Genomic DNA, 16,922 nt, shown 5'->3' with positions numbered 1-16,922 from the left:
TTCCATCGCCTCACCATTTGTTTTCATTTTGTTAACCAAGGCTAGAGTTCGACCCAAGAGGCTGTCAATTTTCTCTCCTTCTTTCATGGCTAGTAACTCGAATTCCTTCCTCAAAGCTTGAAGTTGTGCTCTTCTAACCTTTGTGGACCCTTGATATTTCTGCTTCATTGAGTCCCAAATAGCTTTTGATGTTCTCTTGTCGAGAATTGTCTCCAAAATCTCCCTGTCAATTGCTTGAAACAAGAAATTTTTAACTTTCAAGTCTTTGAGTTTGATCTCCTCTACACTCTTCCTCTGTGCCTCACTTGCTGCTGCATTTCCAACAGCCAGTGTTGGAATCCCTTCGTCCACAAGATTCCACATCTCCTTGCTCCTAAGGAAATTCTCCATTGTCATTGCCCAGAAATCGTAATGGCCATCAAATCTCGGAATGGAAGGCTGCACGAATTTGTCTGTGGTTGACATCCCGATTTTCTGTGTTGATTTTCACTCTCACACACTTTCACTCACATTCGTGTTTGCTCTTACTGTCACACACACTCTCACACACTTTCACTCACACTCGTGTTTGATCTCACTGTCACACACTCTATACTTGCTCACACCCCCACACAATCAGGTCCCCTTTTTTAGGCTCTGATACCAAATGATAAAAAACTGATGTATATTATTCTTTCACACAGGATGCTTAGAATAATACAATAAATTGATCAAATGAGACTAAGGCTTAAATAGCCAGAACAAGAAACAACAGAAACAGCTAAAAATAAGTTCACGTCTTCAACACCCTGAAGATGTGGATCCTTGCTTAAGAATAGGTAAAACTAAAACAGAATATCAAATGCTAACAACACTGTCCTAATAACTAGGACACTTATTAAAATTATTAAGACTAAGTCTAACAATAGGGAGATTGCTCTTAAAGATCTGCATAGACACAGACACCAATAAGCATGAGGGCATGTGAGAACTTAAATAGACAAGGAAGTTGAAAGTTATCTTCCACTTCACTTTCTCTAATGCTGTAAGAGTGCCTTAAAGTCTAATGTCCCATCTACCTCCTGGCATCACCCAACAAAGTAAATGAAGCATTAAATGCAGGATACAATATCAATCTCTCATGGAAGTATCATTATCAAGAGCAAAACATAAGCATAACCGATGAGTGATGGCTGTGTGTGTGTGCAGTTTGCCCAAAAAAGCACTAAAAAATCTCCTCATGGAGACAACCTCTGTGCCCTTTTCTGCAAGACCTCATTTGTGTAGCTTTCTGGCTCTTGTTCTCTTATATGTCGTTTCTTCTCCTTGTTTTGCTAGTCTCTTTTTCAACTTTTATGGAGCTTCATGCCCAGCTGCTGAACTTATTGTTTCAAACAAAGTGAGATCAGCTTCCTCTTCTGACCCTACTATACCAGGGAAGCTAGTTCGTTTGGTTTTCCATGACTGCTTTGTAGAGGTGAGTCTTTCTCACCTGATGGGTGCTTAGTGTGTTATCTGAATTTGCTTCATGTGTGCCAGAAAACAGCATTTTGGATATGGCATTTCACTAATATATCCCCGCATGGGAAAGAATATATGATTGAAAACTGACACTGCTTGATGATTTAAAGCAAAAAAAAAAAAAAAAACTTGTTTTAGAGTAGTTATGGAGATTGAGCTATTGCAGAATACATCTGTCATGTGAACATCAGCTTCCTGTGAAGAGGCCTAATAGTCTCGCCACCGCACTCGTTGAGTGTTTTGTGATTTGTATGCTTTAGCTGCTTGTTTTAAATCATCAAGGGCTCCTTCATAGGATTCTCCTTTTGCGATCTGATAGTATTAATTGATTTATCAGCACCCCAGAATAACTGGAATCATATTCTTATACCATGTAATTGGTGGCTACTCCTCAATTCTAGTTAGTTTTTGTTATGTTTACAGGGTTGTGATGCATCTGTGCTGCTGCAAGGAAATGGGACAGAGAGAAGCGATCCAGGGAACAGGTCTCTAGGAGGGTTTCAAGTTATTGATTCAGCTAAAAGAAATCTTGAAATCTTCTGTCCAGGAACTGTTTCTTGTGCTGATGTTGTTGCTTTAGCTGCTAGAGATGCTGTTGCAATTGTAATATCTCTTATTGCCTTATTGGAACTATTATTCCTTGTCCATTTCTATGCTTCTTGTGATTGGTTATTGATTAATGAAGAATATGAAAACAGAGTGGTGGACCTCAGCTTCAGATTCCAACTGGTAGGAGGGATGGGAGGGTATCTGCAGCTGCAAATGTGAGACCTAATATCATAGACACAACTTTTACAATGAATGAGATGATTAGCATCTTCACAGCTAAAGGATTATCCCTTGAAGACCTTGTTGTGCTATCAGGTATGTGACAATGAGTCCAAAACTTTGTTAGAACACTTCAATGCTAGAATGGTAGTTTCTGACATCAACCTAACAACTAACCGAGTAGAGGATGATCGGAGATTGCGTTTGAAAACGTGCTGTCCCGAGCTCATGAACATTGGATATTGACTGTTTGTTGTCACATCCAGAAGACCTGTTGATGAAAAAAACTATAATGAATGGCTAATCTATCAAGCATAATGCTTTTGCTTTGCAGGAGCTCACACTATAGGATCAGCTCATTGCAGCGCGTTCAGAGATAGGTTCCAAGAGAACTCCAAGGGGAAGCTGACACTCATCGACTCATCTCTCGACAAGAATTATGCGAATGAGCTAACGCAAAGATGTCCAGTGGATGCAAGCGATTCAATAACAGTTGTTAATGATCCTGAAACATCCTTATCATTTGATAACCAGTACTACAGAAACCTTGTAGCCCACAAAGGCCTTTTCCAATCAGATTCTGTTCTTTTAGATGACAACAGGACAAGGAATCTAGTAGAAGATTTAGCAAATGATCAAGGAAGGTTCTTTGAGAGTTGGAGCCAGTCATTTCTTAAGCTAACCAGCATTGGAGTAAAAACAGGTGAGGAAGGGGAAATTCGACAATCTTGTTCAATGACTAATGGATGACGGAGGATTTTGCTGGCAAGCTTCATGTCAGCCCTCTCATGGTTATGGTGGAATCTACATGTCAAGGATGAATCAAAGTACATATGCATAACATATTTTAATTTATTTCTTTTAAAAAAAAAAATATTTTCATTCAATTCAAGAGATTATATATATATAAAAAATTGAATTTTTTTTCTTATTTAAAAATTATATTGTTTAAATATACCCCATGACCTGTAACAGATACGGGAGTGGGTCTTTGATGGTAACTCCATGCGAGTTTATAACACTTGAATTTAAAAGGTGATGGATTAAGATATGTTGTTTTTAGCACAAAACATGTAATGGTTATGGGCCTATTTCCATGCACATTTGATTAGCTTAGATAGAACACCTGAGTCTGGATATTGAGTTGGGCTTGGGCTGATGCTCGAACCCGGGTGTTTGGCGTCTGCACAGCACCTTTCTTGGTGGGCTTGATTAAGGTTTCAGGTGCATCACTTTGAATCTAGTCCTAAAACGATGAATCTTTTTAGATTTTGACACCCCCATCCAAAGGGAAAACCTCTAACAGTCCTCTAATCATTATCAAGAATGTTTTATCTAGTCTCCAATTAATTTCTTTTTATCTCAATTGAATCCTCAAGATACAAGAGTGAGAAAATTCTCAATGAACTCCCCTTTACGGAAGTTCATGGTATAAGAGGCTTTAAATTTGTGCATAGGAAATCCATAGTTTCCTATTAAAAATTTGTGAGGAATTTAGATGGAGAATTCAATTGAGAATTTCTATAAGCACTTAGAGGATCCAATTGAAATAAAAAAAATTCTTTGTAGACTCAATCTGAGTTATAGTTTTTCCAAAGAAACTGCTCAGTTTAACTGTCGCTATGATGCCTACCGTTGAGTACTGTCTGATAACATTGTGTGGTAAGGATTGGTGCAAGCATCTCGCAAGCAACTTCCTGTCTTTCAGTTTGACACTCATCAATTCTTCTTCTCCCTTCTCCGCATGACTCCATTTTCTCTACTTTGTTCTACACCTCTCTCACTGTCTCTTCCCCTAGAGTAACAGAACCACCTGCATGCATCATGGCTTCACCAATCCTTAAATTCCCATTTCTTTCTCACACCACTTCCCTCTCGAAGCCTCTCGCCTTTTATCCCCTCTCCCTCACTCCTAAACCAAGAAAAACCTCGAGGCCAATACATGTAAAGCAGCAGCAGCAAGGGTCTATTAAGTGCCATGCAGTTACAGATCTTACAAGTGGTAATACTGTACCTTCATCAATTGAGGATCAGAGTAAAGGAGAGGATAATGATGATCACTTAGTGCTTGTGGGTCCTTCTAGTGAGGAGGAAAGGAGGGGAGAAAGAGAGGTGGCAGACTATGATTGGACAGAAGAGTGGTACCCACTTTATCTTACCAAGGATGTACCAGATGATGCTCCTTTAGGCCTAACTGTGTTTGATAAGCAGGTAGTGTTGTATAAAGATGGGCAGGGTGAACTTCGCTGTTTTGAAGATAGATGTCCCCACAGGTAATAAATCTTATCACATGTATGTTTCAAGTTTTCTTGTCTTGTGTTGAGTACTAGAAGTTGGATCTTGCTTTGATTTCACATCCAAGAAAAGGGCATTCGGGTTCTTTTCTTAGTTTCTTGTTTTGATGTTCTTGTTGTGATTTCTCTTGTTTGGTTTTAGGATTTTGCTGGATATATAGTGAAATTAGCCGTGGTTTAGGTTTGGGATTAGATTGTATGCATGATTAAAAGAAATTTTTGATTAATTAAACAAACTGCTGCACATTTGAATATGTATAAACCGTGAACTAAGTGTTTCGTGTATGGTCTATTGAAATTGAATATATGGGGATGCTGTATTGCTAATGGTAATGAACAGAAATTCTTGAACTTTGATGGATCATCTGCATTTGATGGCAAAGATTTCCCTGCTCTATGGCGTTAGTCGTACTCAAAATTTCCGTGGGAACACTGGCGAAATGATAGAGATCTTAAGATGTGGGCTGTGTAAGTGACAAAACCTTGAACTTGGCTCTACTTGATTTAGGTTAGCTAAACTATCAGAAGGTCAGTTGATAGATGGAAGACTCGAATGCCTATATCATGGTTGGCAATTTGAGGGGGAGGGCAACTGTGTCAAGATACCTCAGGTCTGTTTTCATTAAATGTGCTGAGTTTCCATTGCATGATATGCCCACCTTGTCTTTCCTCATGTCCTAGCTAATGATGGCAGTGAATTTCTTCGCTACAGCTTCCTGCAAATGCTAAAATTCCTCAGTCAGCTTGTGTCAAAACCTATGAGGTGAGGGAATCCCAAGGAGTTGTGTGGGTGTGGATGTCCTCGAAATCACAACCAAACATAAATAAACTACCCTGGTTCGAGAACTTTGCCAGGCCAGGTTTCAAAGATTCTTCCGCCGTCCATGAGCTTCCCTACGATCACTCCATACTTCTTGAAAACCTGATGGATCCAGCACATATTCCAATCTCACACGATAGGACAGACCTGTCAGCAAAAAGGGAAAATGCCCAGCCACTACGTTTTGAGGTGACTGAACGTACTGACCGGGGATTTGCAGGCTGGTGGGGTGGGGGAGATGCTCAAACATTGCCAAACTTCTTACGGTTTGAAGCCCCTTGTGTCCTATCCAATAACCGAGAATTCATTGATGAGAAGGGGGTGAAACAGTACTTCTCGGGCCTCTTCCTATGCAGACCAACTGGACAAGGAAAATCCATGCTTATTGTGAGGTTTGGAGGAACAGCGATGCCTCAAATAGCAAATTGGATCCCCGAATGGTTCTTTCATCAGAGGGGATGCACAGTCTTCGAACAAGATATGGGATTTCTGTCATCCCAGAATGAAGTTTTAATGAAAGAAAAGGTCCCAACAAAGAAATTGTATCTCAATTTAAGGTCTTCAGATACATGGGTAGCAGAATACAGGAAATGGATGGACAAAACTGGACATGGAATGCCTTACCATTTCGGGCACAACACCATTTCTTTACCTGAATTACCAGCTGTTGTAGAACATGCACCAGCTGGTCTGGTTGCTGGAGTTTCAGCTTCTTTCCCAGCTAAGGGTGGCACTGGGACGATGCATGCTCCCAATTTGGCCAATCGATATTTTCGCCATGTAATTCATTGCAAAGGATGCAGTGGTGCTCTCAAAGCTTTCAATACTTGGAAAAAAGCTCTCTCTGCCATTTCTCTTGCATTGACTGCATTAGCTATTCTAGTGTCTGGAAGGCAGTGGAAAGCCGCCCTCTTAGTTTCAACAAGCTTATGCTTGGCCGGAGTTTACGCATGCTCAACTCTTATCCAAATGAGCACAACAAACTTCATAAGAACACATAGGAGATTCTGAGCCAGCAAACCGTAAACATCTAGTATGTTTCTGTAGTTTTGGCACAGGAAGATTATAGAACTACATTTACAACCTTGTATAGTTCTATCTAGTAAATTATAGGTGTTTTGCCCTGTTTTCTTGTCATTAAGTTACTGTATTTTCACCTTTTTTGATTGTTTTTCTAAAACTCTAGTACATTCAGTGCATATAAATTCTCACAAGAAACAAAAATGAAGAACAAAATGAGAGTTGTTATCAGGTTTCTCAACTCCAAAGCATCCAGTAGACTCTTAACCTGAACATGTCTCTGTGAAGTCAAATGTAAAGCTACGTGAGAGGAAGATGTGTGGTCAGAAAAAACTGATAAAACCAGGAAAACCAGGAAAAACCAAATGATGGGATATTAATGGGATGGATGTTAAACAAAAGAACACTTGACAAGCCTTTCAGTTATTGGCACAATCAATGATTTCATACCCAGCGGTTTCGCTTAGGAAATTCAAATCCAGACTGAAATCAAGAGAATCATGAAGGCTTTTACATAATATAATAGGTTTAAGAACATCGGCTTACAATAACTTAGCAATAAAAATCTGCTTTGATCCCAGCTTAGAGGCATCGCTATCATCAGCAACAGCAGGCAGGGAGCGTTTCACAGTCCAATAACTTACCAATATCAGTCAGCACACAAATAATGTCAATCAATCCATTTAACAACAGAGAGAATCTTTGTAGAATTACTCTACCACACCAAGCTCAACCAATGGTTCATGTGCGGCACTTGATTAACCTAAAAATCAGCACGCACAACGCAAATAGAAAAGGTAACAAACACATATTTATTGGATTCTGTTGATTCTTCCGAGTATAAAGATACTCCATGGTGGAGTAAAAGCATTGCCAGACAGCAGCTGCTAGTCCAAAATACTCCAGGAGACCACCAAAGGTTCATATTTCACTTTAGATTGGTTCTGAGCTTGCAATATAATTTTCTCTGGTGGCTTAATTTTTACTTCACCTTGGTTCTGAACCTCTAATGCAATTTTATCAAATGACACATGAGGAGTACTGTTGTTCTAGGTGTGCTTGGCTACCCTCCTCTGCAAGGACTCAAAACAATACGTTGTTTGAAAATTAGAATTGCAAAAACACAATTGAGATGGTGATGAAATAAAAAGTAAATGGGAGTTGTAGAATTTATATCGCCCCGACTCTCTCTCAACTTTCTCTTCATATTGGATCTGAATCTCCAATGCAATTTCATCGGATACCACATGAGAAGTCATGCGGTCCTGGAGAACAAACTCAATACTCTTCCATTAATCCCTTGTGGTTGTTGAACTGCACATTTGCGAAGTTTGGAGGTAGAGATTATAATATTTCCTCTATTCTTGGGTTTTGTCTGATTATCCATTCCGTTAGCTTGTGTCTGGGATCTGAGGTTTAAAATCTGTCAGCCTACGCCCCGAATAAAGAAGGGGTCGCTGCCAGATCAGGCATGCAACAAGTTACTGAAAGAAAGCTAACACGGTAAAATGCAGAAGCCACATATAGACGACTGGAAACGAAGAAAATACCAAGAAAAGAGGAGAAGAAAAGGATCAGAGAGCATAAAAATAACACCTCGGTGCGTGCTTTGAGAGAGAAGATGTTAACGCAGCCTGGAGAGTGGAGACTGACCTGCAGTGCAGATAGAGGGAGGGAGATGATAGTCACCCGTGATCTTGGCTTCTTTATCAGCCTCCCGCTAGGGTTTAAGAGAGAAAGAAAACCAAATTTCTATAGTAAAAAGCTTACACATTGTTCAAAGAGCTCAGCTTTTGTAATTCACAATTTTCTGTATCAGACGCGCTTAAGAGTAATATAATATTTTTCATAGATATATCTTAAAGGATAAATGGGTTTTTTAAACTTTAATTAGGATAATGTAATTTCAATAATACCCTGCTCCTTGGCTGCATGGCAGGGGTGTTTTTGGTTTTTCCACTTTAGAAATTAAGTGGAGTTACTTAAGTGCTATTTGACTCAAATAATCTTTAGGTTTTTTTTTTATTATTATTCCTTTTCTTATGTTTTTTTGTTAATATTGCATGGGATGGGACCCAGAGCAATTTGGGATTTGCAGGTTGACATGGAATATAGTTGGCAGTTGGTCAGGAGCAAGCTACAAGAAAGAGGGACCAAACCATTTGAATTTACGGAGACTGCTCCACCTTTTTGATCCCACTCAATCTAGCTCAAGTGGTTCCTTTTCTGGTAATCAAATCTTAAAAACGGACCCAGTAGAGCAATAAAATTTCGTGACCAAGTATTGCATGGGACCATATCAATCAGTAAAGTATCGTTTCACATGACTAGATTTGAAAAATAAATTGAAGTTGAGGCCTTTTCCTTTGTATGGTTCTATCAAGTAAATTATAGGTGTTTTGCCCTATTTTCTTGTCACAAAGTTACTGTATTTCACCTTTTTTTATTGTCTTTCTAAAACTCAAGCACTTTCAGCGCATATAAATTCTCACAAGAAACAAAAATGAAGAACAAAATGAGAGTTGTTATCAGATTTCTCAACTCCAAAGCATCCGGTAGACTCTTAACCTGAACATGTCTCTGTGAAGTCAAATGTAAAGCTACGTGAGAGAAAGATGTGTGGGAAGGAAAAACTGATAAAATCAAGAAAACCACGAAAACCCAAATGATGGGATATTGAAGGGACGGATGTTAAACAAAAGAACACTTGATAATGATTTCATACCCAGCGGTTTCGCTTAGGAAATACAAATCCAGACTGAAATCAAGAGAATCATGAAGGCTTTTACACAATATAATAGGTTTAAGAACTTAACAATAAAAATCTACTTTGATCTTTGCTTAGAGGCATCGCTAACATCAGCAACAGCAGGCAGGGCTTATCAGTATCAGTTAGCACACAAATAATGCTAATCAATCCATTTAAAAACAGAGAAAATCTTCGTAGAATTACTCTACTACACCAAGCTCAACCAATGGTTCATGTGCGACACTTGATTAACCTAAAAATCAGCACGCACAACGCAAATATAAAAGGTAACAAACACATCTTTATTGGATTCTGTTGATTCTTTCGAGTATAAAGATACTCTATGGTGGAGTAAAAGCATTGCCAGACAGCAGCTGCTAGTCCAAAATACTGCAGGAGACCACCAAAGGGTTGGCTCCTCTGAACTCCTTCCTTTCGTGCCTTACAAATGAGATCAAGGCTGGAAAGAAACAAAGCGAGGAATGATATCACCATGCCCATCAACGCGTACCCCACCTGATCAAAAACTGCAGACATGGCCTCTAGAAGTACGCTGGTGATTAACAAAGCCCACTCTCTTGTTTTCTGCACCAAAAAAATTAAAACCAGTATAATTATAAAATTTTAGATGCATTTTTATTTTTTTGTAAATTAAAAGAATGGATCAATGTAACATCACATTACCCAAGGTCATTAGCTCTGTATATTAAAGAAGGGAACAAAGGAGTAAATGGAAGTTGTAGAATTTAACCTCATTGATTTGATCTTGAGCAGATAGCTGCAACTTGGACTCAATTTTCACTTCAAATTGGTTTTGAGGCTCCAATGCAATTTCATCGGGTGGCACACGAGGAGTTTTATGGTCTGAGGTGTGTCTGGGTGGCCAACCCTGCAAGGACCCAAAACATATTGTTTGAAAATTAGAATTGCAAAAATTTGATCCACAAACACAATTGAGATGGTGATGAAACAAGGAGTAAATGGGAGTTGTAGAATCACACCACACTACATATATATGGCCCCAACTTTGGCTCAACTTTCACTTCAGATTGGTTCTGAACCTGCAATGCAATTTTTTCTAGTGGCTCAACTTTCACTTCACATCGGTTCAGAGCCTCCAAGTCAATTTCATCGGGTGACATATGAGGAGCCCTATGGTTCGAGGTGTGCCTCGGTGGTACCCCCATCTACAAGGACCCAAAACAACATGTTGTTTGAAACTTAGAATTGCAAAAATTTGATCCATAAAGATGGTGATGAAACAAGGAGTAAATGAGAGTTGTAGAATCCAACATCACTATCTTTATATCGCCCCGACTTTAGCTCAACTTTCATTTGAGATCGATTTTGAGGCTCCAATGCAATTTCATCGGGTGGGACATGAGGAGTCCTATGGTCCGAGGTGTGCCTGGGTGGCCAACTCTGCAAGGATCCAAAACAACATGTCATTTGAAAATTAGAATTGCAAAAATTTGATCCATATGCACAATTGAGATGGTGGTAAAACAAGGAGTAAATGGAAGTTGTAGAATCCAACCGCACTGTATTTATATAGCCCCGATTTTGGCTTAACTTTCATTTCAAATCGGTTCTGAGTCTCCAAGCCAATTTCATCGGGTGACACATGAGGAGCCTTGTGGTCCGAGGTGTGCCTAGATGGTGCCCCCTTCTGCAAAGACACAAAACAACATGTTGTTTGAAACTTACAATTGCAAAAATTTGATCCACAAACACAATTGAGATGGTGATGAAACGAGGAGTAAATGGGAGTTATAGAATCCAACATCACTATATCTATATCGCCCCGATTTTGGCTCATCTTTCACTTCAGATTGGTTTTGAGCCTCCAAGCCAATTTTATCGGGTGGTATATGAGGAGCCCTGTGGTCCGAGGTTTGCTTGGGTGGTGCCCCCCTCTGCAAGGACCCAAAACAACATGTTGTTTGAAACTTAAAATTGCAAAAATTTGATCCATAAACACAATTAAGATGGTGATGAAACAAGGAGTAAATTGGAGTTATAAAATCCAACCGCACTATATTTATATCGCCTAGACTTTGGCTCAGCTTTCCCTTCAAATCGATTCTGAGCCTCCAAGCCAATTTCTTCGGATAGCACATGAGGAGCCCTATGGTTCGAGGTCTGCCTGGATGGTGGCCCCTTCTACAAGGACCCAAAATAAGATGATGTTTGAAACTTAGAATTGCAAAAATTTGATCCATAAACACAATTGAAATGGTGATGAAATGAGGAGTAAATGTGAGTTATAGAATCCAACATCACTGTATTTATATCGCCCCGACTTTGGCTCATCTTTCACTTTAGATTGGTTTTGAGCCTCCAAGCCAATTTTATCGGGTGGCACATGAGGAGCCTTGTGGTCCGAGGTTTGCATACATGGTACCCCCCCTCTGCAAGGACCCAAAACGACATGTTTGAAACTTAGAATTGTAAAATTTTTATCCATAAACATAATTGAGATGGTGTTGAAACAATGAGTAAATGAGAGTTATAGAATCCAACCGTATTATGTTTATATCGCCTCGACTTTGGCTGAATTTTCTCTTCAGATCGGTTCTGAGCCTCTAAGCCAATTTCATCGGGTGGCACATGAGAAGCCTTGTGGTTCGAGGTGTGCCTAGGTGGTGCCCCCCTCTGCAAGGACCCAAAACAACATGTTTGAAACTTAGAATTGCAAAAATTTGATCCATAAACACAATTGAGATGGTAATGAGATGAGGAGTAAATGGCAGTTATAGAATCCAACATCACTATATTTATATCGCCCCGTTTTTGGCTCAATTTTCATTTCAGATTGGTTTTGAGCCTCCAAGCCAATTTCATCGGGTGGCACATGAGGAGCCCTGTGGTCCGAGGTGTGCCTGGGTGGTGCCCCCCTCTACAAGGACACAAAACGACATGTTGTTTGAAATTTAATATTGTAAGAATTTGATCTATAAACACAATTGAGATGCTGATAAAACAAGGAGTAAATGAAAGTTGTAGAATCCAACCGTACTACATTTATGCAGCCCTGAATTTGGCTCAACTTTTCCTTCAGATTGATTATGAGCCTGCATTGGAATTTTTTCTGGTAGCTCAACGTTCACTTCAGATCGATAATGAGCCTCTAATGCAATTTCATCTTTTGGCACAGGAGGAGGCGGGGGTAACAAACTCTCAACCAATACGTTTCTCCGAAATGCACGTCTGCGAAGTTCGGAGGTAGAGATCATTATACTTCCGCTACTATTGGGTCTTGTCTGATTGTCCATTCCTCTAGCTCGTGACCAGGATATCTAACTGATAGCTTGTGTCCGGGATGAGAGGTTTAAAATCTGTCTGCCTATGGCACGAAAAAATAAGGGGTTGCTGCCAGATCAGGCATGCAGCTTACAATTAGAAATCAGAGGAAGAACTGAAAACGTAAAAAGAGATGGTAACAAAGGAACATTTAGAGGATAGAATATTAAGGTTCTCTGGCAATATTTGATCCATATCTCAAGCTCCAATATTAAGGTTCTCTGGCAATATTAAGGTTATCTGCTTGAAAAAGCCATTCAACAAGGAAAACATGAAATTGTTCTTCTATTTGATATCAGTTTCAAACTCCTAAACAAATAGTACAGCATCAAGTTTAGTTATCTTGAAACTTGAATGCCCAAAAATCTGTCGATAACAAGTGACGTGCTCATACAATAACATGTATTCCATATCTCAAGCTCCAATGCTAGGCCTATTTGAAAACCACATAACCACATGTAATAGAAACAGAACGTGAAACTGACGGAGAAAACATGGTGATGCAGCAAGCACTTAAGCCGTAGAAAGGAGAATGAAAGCCCACACATTAAACAATAAACACACACACGAGTAAACATTATGCCCTTGTTTTTGAAAGTTCAGACACTTGAAAGAAACACAGACGGGAAAGCAAACATACGCCCTTATTTGTGGAGGTTCGCGCGATAATGACTAAACACTACATGCGTAAACATGCAGAAATACCTCATAAACAATTTTGTCCAATACCCCACGAATTGATTGACAGAGACAAATTACTGGCATCATGCAGAAATATTCCTTCAAATAATTCAGGCGAGACTAACTCATCTCTGATAAAATGCAACATCTAATGACGCAATATATATGTCTCAGTTTGACTTGACTCCACCCGGAAAAACACCCCCCTCCCCCTCTCTTTACTGCTTCAAGAACAAATCCAGATGGTTTGTTTTTTTTATAATAATCAAATTTTATTGATGATTACAGAACTCCATTAAATATATGAAGTTTTGCGTGGAAAGCGTTGAAGGGATCAGACATACAAGAAAGAAAACGATATATATACATGATAGAAAAGATAAACAGTTCGCAAAAGAAAATAACTAACACGGAAAAATGCAGAAGCCACATATAGATGACTGGAAACGAAGAAAACACCATATAAATGCAAGAAATAAGAAGAAAAAAAGGATCATAGAGCATAACGATGATACCTCGATCGGTGCGTGCTTTGAGAGAGACGATGTTAGCGCAGCCTGGAGAGTGGAGAGTACTGTCCTGCAGTGCAAAGAGAGGGAGGGAGATGGTATTTACCCGTGATCTTCACTTCATTAATCAGCCTCCGTCCAGGGTTTAAGAGAGAAAGAAAACCAAATTTCTATAGCCAAAGAACCGCTTCGTGGAGCAACTGAACTGGGAGTAAGAAAGCCTGGTGACATGAAAATAAATAAGCACGCGGTTTTGCTTCTGCTTGGCAATGCCAAGGAAATTTCTTAGAAATTCAGGGATCAAAAGCAATCGTGCTCTTCATTATTTAACAGCGCTATTTGATAAAAATGGCTAATTCAAATGGTTACGTGCAAGTTTTGTTAGATCACCTCAGATGGTAAAGAACTACTGTCATTCTCGGCGGTTTAACAGAGAAGGTTGCTTTATCTTTTGTTGGCACCATTTTATTAGTTTATTTTATTTTTTTGTTGGCTCTATTTTATTGGTTTATTTTTTTGTTGGCCCATGTAAAAGATATAAAGGAATAATTTTTACTAAAGAGAAAAGATATTTTAATATTTTTTTTAGCATTCCAGCATATAAACAAGCATAAAACAGATAAAATAATATTTCTTTCAGTTTTGGCATTCCATTTAGCATACCCTTTGAAGTTCTATAAGAGGTATACGTACAACTTGTTTCAAAGCAGCAACCATTATACTATGTTCTCCGATTTCGCTACTCCTTCGTTTGTTGACTTGACAGTCCTCTGCTTTCTCCTTTTCTGTGGATTCCACTGAAAAGAGGTTTGCCTTGCCCTTAAAGGCTGAGAGTGGAGAATGTAAACAAGAACTGTGCATATATTGGTATTCGTGTTCGTATTCTTAAGATATATAGATCATGGAAAGATTAATAGCTGTATGAAGTCAAGATTAAGAACATTAACAAGTTTATTTAGTAGGGCTAGCATAAACTAAAGGTTCTTGAGCGGTCAATGAGTATCTGTCATATCTAAATGGAGATAAGTTTCAAACAAGGGTGGTGTAGCAAATATTTTTATAGAATAATGGGACAAAGTTGGGCTAAATAAAAAAGGAGTGATCATGTCAAACAAGTATAGTAGTTAAAATATATCATAACTTTTGATTTGATAATTAAATTTGATTTAAATTCTTATAAGAGAGTTTTGAAATCCAGTTCTAAAAAGTAGCCTTTTAGCAGCTAATTCACTATACAGATTTCTCAAAATTAAACTCTGAATATCTTGTTTTGTCAAATTTCCTTGATTTCCTTGTATTTCTTATGTTATTTTGGATTTTATATTATTGTCCTTCATGTTTTAGAATTCTGATACTGTTACCTAGAGGTTGGTTTTTCTAGGCTATGAAAGACATTATAAACCTTTTTAAGTGGAGACATCACTTAGACTTTATTTCAGAACAATAAATTGGTAATTTAGGATGCAAGCTTGCATCCCTTTTCGCTCACCAAATCTATATTTTCTGTGACTGTTTTACTATCTTTGTGCTTCATCCTGCATCAAATGCCTTGTCATTTCGGACACAGCATGATTTCTTTGCCCCAAGTACCTGCTGTTGTAGAACATTCACTAGCTGGTCTTGTTGCTGGAGCTTTAGCTTCTTCACAGGCGAAAGGTAGGATATGTTGGAACAATGCATGCACCCTATGTGATTAACCGATATTTCAGACACGTAATTCATCGCAAGGGATGCACTATTGTAGTCAAGAGTTTCTAGGCTTGGAAAAAATCCCTCTCTGCAATTTCTCTTGCATTGACTGCAGTGACCAATGTAGCATCAGGAAGGCAATGGAAGACCTTTCTCTTAGTATCAGCAAGTTCGTGCTTAGCTGGAGCTTATGCATGCTCAGCTGCTATTGCAAATAATGAACACAACAAACTTCATAAGCACGCACATGAGGTTAATTGTAAGTAGCACAAGATTGCACTTCTTGCAAGTTTCTATAATTTCAAGTCAGGAAAATACATGAAAGTGTTTTCCGTTGACCGGAAAGTGTTTTTCTTTGACTGAAAGTGTTTTTCGTTGACTGAAAAATATTTTCTGTTGACCACCTTTTTTAATGACAAACAAACACAGGAAAGTTTGGAAACTACTTTCCGAGAAACAAACATGGCCTACTACTCGAGTCGTATTTATTTGTCTTCCTTCTTTAAAACGTTTTTATGTCAACTGAACATCAAAATCTGATCGATTTATAAAATTGATTTTGCATTATAGACCCGCTTTTTTTTTGTATTTACTGGAAAATCGTACACTGTATTCTGGTGCACAATTCGAAATGCATACATCCAAATGCCTGAGTTCTAAATTCAGAACGAACTATAGATTGGAATTTCAAAACCAAGGAGCATAACAGAGTCGAGATTTCAAACTTGATTGGAACTCCTACAGATTGGTTACCATGAAACAGGATTCTTTTAGATTCAAATAAGCACACATTTGATGATTTTCAACTAAAAGCACACAACATTATGGCCTCAAAACTTATGCCAACGATCCTCCTTTTCCCTACTGGCAACAGCAGCACGATGCTTGAGCAACCTCAACTTCTGTCAAAGCTTAGCAACCTCTGTCAAGCTTCCTCGCAGCAGCCGCGTGCTTCCACTGAAGCAAAGGTGCGCCTTGAAGGTACGAGTCTATTCCTTCCTCCCGGTTGATTCGTCAACGAGCCCACGAGCAGATGTTCTCGAATAGGCAGGCTGTGAGGCAACCATGGAAGCCGCCTTCCCTGATTCCGATCCTGTTGATGTTTTGCAGTGAAGCAAGCAGATACACCTTCCTACTTCCGTTCCTAAAAGCTCATCTTTTCGGCTTCTTGGCTGTCGAAGCTTCGAACTTCGTTGTGCACAGCAAGTTCATTATTGATGAGAGCTAAAACATAAGGATTTTTTTCGTAATTGGGCAGCCCCTTTAGCAAACTTGAAGAGACCTCTATTTCGCTTCTTCCCCTGATTCTCTTTGATCCTTTCCTTTTGAGGATCCAAGGCACGATCAACTGATTGCTGGATGGAGGAGCTTCGTGGAAATGGACTAACATTCTCCACCAGCTACACCTAATCCGACATGATAACCCATATTTTCCATCATCTTAGAAGCTATGTCTCACCTCTTTGTAGGTTGTGCTCTCAAGAAATCCTAAACAGTGCGCACTCTCGTTAAAGCATATGCCATAGCTTTACTACCAAGCTTCGCAGAGCTTCCATCATCACCAAGTGAAAATAAAAGTGCCCTACTCT

General features: G+C 39.1%; 4 protein-coding genes across 7 annotated transcripts; 2 read left to right on the top strand and 2 right to left on the bottom strand.

The window, feature by feature from the left end:
- The first annotated feature begins 948 nt into the window (after positions 1-948).
- LOC7459899 (peroxidase 46) lies at positions 949-3,129 on the top strand. The gene is made up of 4 exons (XM_002309658.4): positions 949-1,456; positions 1,924-2,103; positions 2,199-2,364; positions 2,603-3,129. Exons 1-4 carry the CDS (start codon positions 1,169-1,171, stop codon positions 3,016-3,018), a joined length of 1,050 nt encoding a protein of 349 aa, XP_002309694.2. The 5' UTR covers positions 949-1,168; the 3' UTR covers positions 3,019-3,129.
- A 229-nt stretch (positions 3,130-3,358) lies between these two features.
- LOC7489166 (protein TIC 55, chloroplastic) lies at positions 3,359-6,506 on the top strand. The gene is made up of 3 exons (XM_002309657.4): positions 3,359-4,541; positions 5,071-5,173; positions 5,275-6,506. Exons 1-3 carry the CDS (start codon positions 4,093-4,095, stop codon positions 6,391-6,393), a joined length of 1,671 nt encoding a protein of 556 aa, XP_002309693.1. The 5' UTR covers positions 3,359-4,092; the 3' UTR covers positions 6,394-6,506.
- Positions 6,507-6,750: 244 nt separating this feature from the next.
- On the bottom strand, positions 6,751-11,560 carry LOC7471349 (uncharacterized). 4 transcript variants are annotated; one of them, XM_024603938.2, is made up of 8 exons: positions 11,430-11,555; positions 11,183-11,314; positions 10,936-11,067; positions 10,689-10,820; positions 10,445-10,573; positions 10,153-10,338; positions 9,903-10,040; positions 9,094-9,736 (listed from the first exon to the last, which is right to left on the bottom strand). In XM_024603938.2, exons 1-8 carry the CDS (start codon positions 11,544-11,546, stop codon positions 9,383-9,385), a joined length of 1,320 nt encoding a protein of 439 aa, XP_024459706.2. In that variant the 5' UTR covers positions 11,547-11,555; the 3' UTR covers positions 9,094-9,382. The 4 variants fall into 4 exon arrangements, with proteins under 4 accessions (XP_052309814.1, XP_024459706.2, XP_052309815.1 ...); XM_052453854.1 differs by adding an exon at positions 6,751-7,321 and having other exon boundaries at positions 9,561-9,736; positions 10,936-11,554; XM_052453855.1 differs by having other exon boundaries at positions 10,936-11,314; positions 11,430-11,560.
- Positions 11,561-11,593: 33 nt separating this feature from the next.
- LOC127905456 (uncharacterized) lies at positions 11,594-14,053 on the bottom strand. The gene is made up of 4 exons (XM_052453772.1): positions 13,651-14,053; positions 12,166-12,569; positions 11,919-12,050; positions 11,594-11,806 (listed from the first exon to the last, which is right to left on the bottom strand). The coding sequence occupies exons 2-4, from the start codon at positions 12,424-12,426 to the stop codon at positions 11,594-11,596; spliced, it is 606 nt and encodes a 201-aa protein (XP_052309732.1). The 5' UTR covers positions 12,427-12,569; positions 13,651-14,053.
- Between the last annotated feature and the right edge of the window lie 2,869 nt (positions 14,054-16,922).

Source organism: Populus trichocarpa, chromosome 6 (genome assembly GCF_000002775.5).
Source record: "Populus trichocarpa isolate Nisqually-1 chromosome 6, P.trichocarpa_v4.1, whole genome shotgun sequence".
Taxonomy (NCBI): Eukaryota; Viridiplantae; Streptophyta; class Magnoliopsida; order Malpighiales; family Salicaceae; genus Populus; species Populus trichocarpa.
This window is presented reverse-complemented; position numbering and strand designations above follow the sequence as displayed.

Bases quoted from the DNA above. Each gene is read 5' to 3' on its own strand.
- LOC127905456 (XM_052453772.1), bottom strand. From the start codon at position 12,426: ATGGACAATCAGACAAGACCCAATAGTAGCGGAAGTATAATGATCTCT. The intron at 12,051-12,165 runs GTTGGATTCTAC...GTGTCCTTGTAG, and splicing joins GGCTGCATAAATGTAGTACG to AGGGGGGCACCACCCAGGCA. The intron at 11,807-11,918 runs GTTGGATTCTAT...GGGTCCTTGCAG, and splicing joins GGCGATATAAATATAGTGAT to AGGGGGGCACCACCTAGGCA.
- LOC7471349 (XM_052453854.1), bottom strand. From the start codon at position 11,373: ATGGATCAAATTTTTGCAATTCTAAGTTTCAAACATCATCTTATTTTG. The intron at 10,821-10,935 runs GTTGGATTCTAT...GTGTCTTTGCAG, and splicing joins GGCGATATAGATATAGTGAT to AAGGGGGCACCATCTAGGCA. The intron at 10,339-10,444 runs GTTGGATTCTAC...GGGTCCTTGTAG, and splicing joins GGCGATATAAAGATAGTGAT to ATGGGGGTACCACCGAGGCA.
- LOC7459899 (XM_002309658.4), top strand. From the start codon at position 1,169: ATGGCTGTGTGTGTGTGCAGTTTGCCCAAAAAAGCACTAAAAAATCTC. The intron at 1,457-1,923 runs GTGAGTCTTTCT...TTATGTTTACAG, and splicing joins TCCATGACTGCTTTGTAGAG to GGTTGTGATGCATCTGTGCT. The intron at 2,104-2,198 runs GTAATATCTCTT...ATATGAAAACAG, and splicing joins CTAGAGATGCTGTTGCAATT to AGTGGTGGACCTCAGCTTCA.
- LOC7489166 (XM_002309657.4), top strand. From the start codon at position 4,093: ATGGCTTCACCAATCCTTAAATTCCCATTTCTTTCTCACACCACTTCC. The intron at 4,542-5,070 runs GTAATAAATCTT...TACTTGATTTAG, and splicing joins GAAGATAGATGTCCCCACAG to GTTAGCTAAACTATCAGAAG. The intron at 5,174-5,274 runs GTCTGTTTTCAT...TCTTCGCTACAG, and splicing joins ACTGTGTCAAGATACCTCAG to CTTCCTGCAAATGCTAAAAT.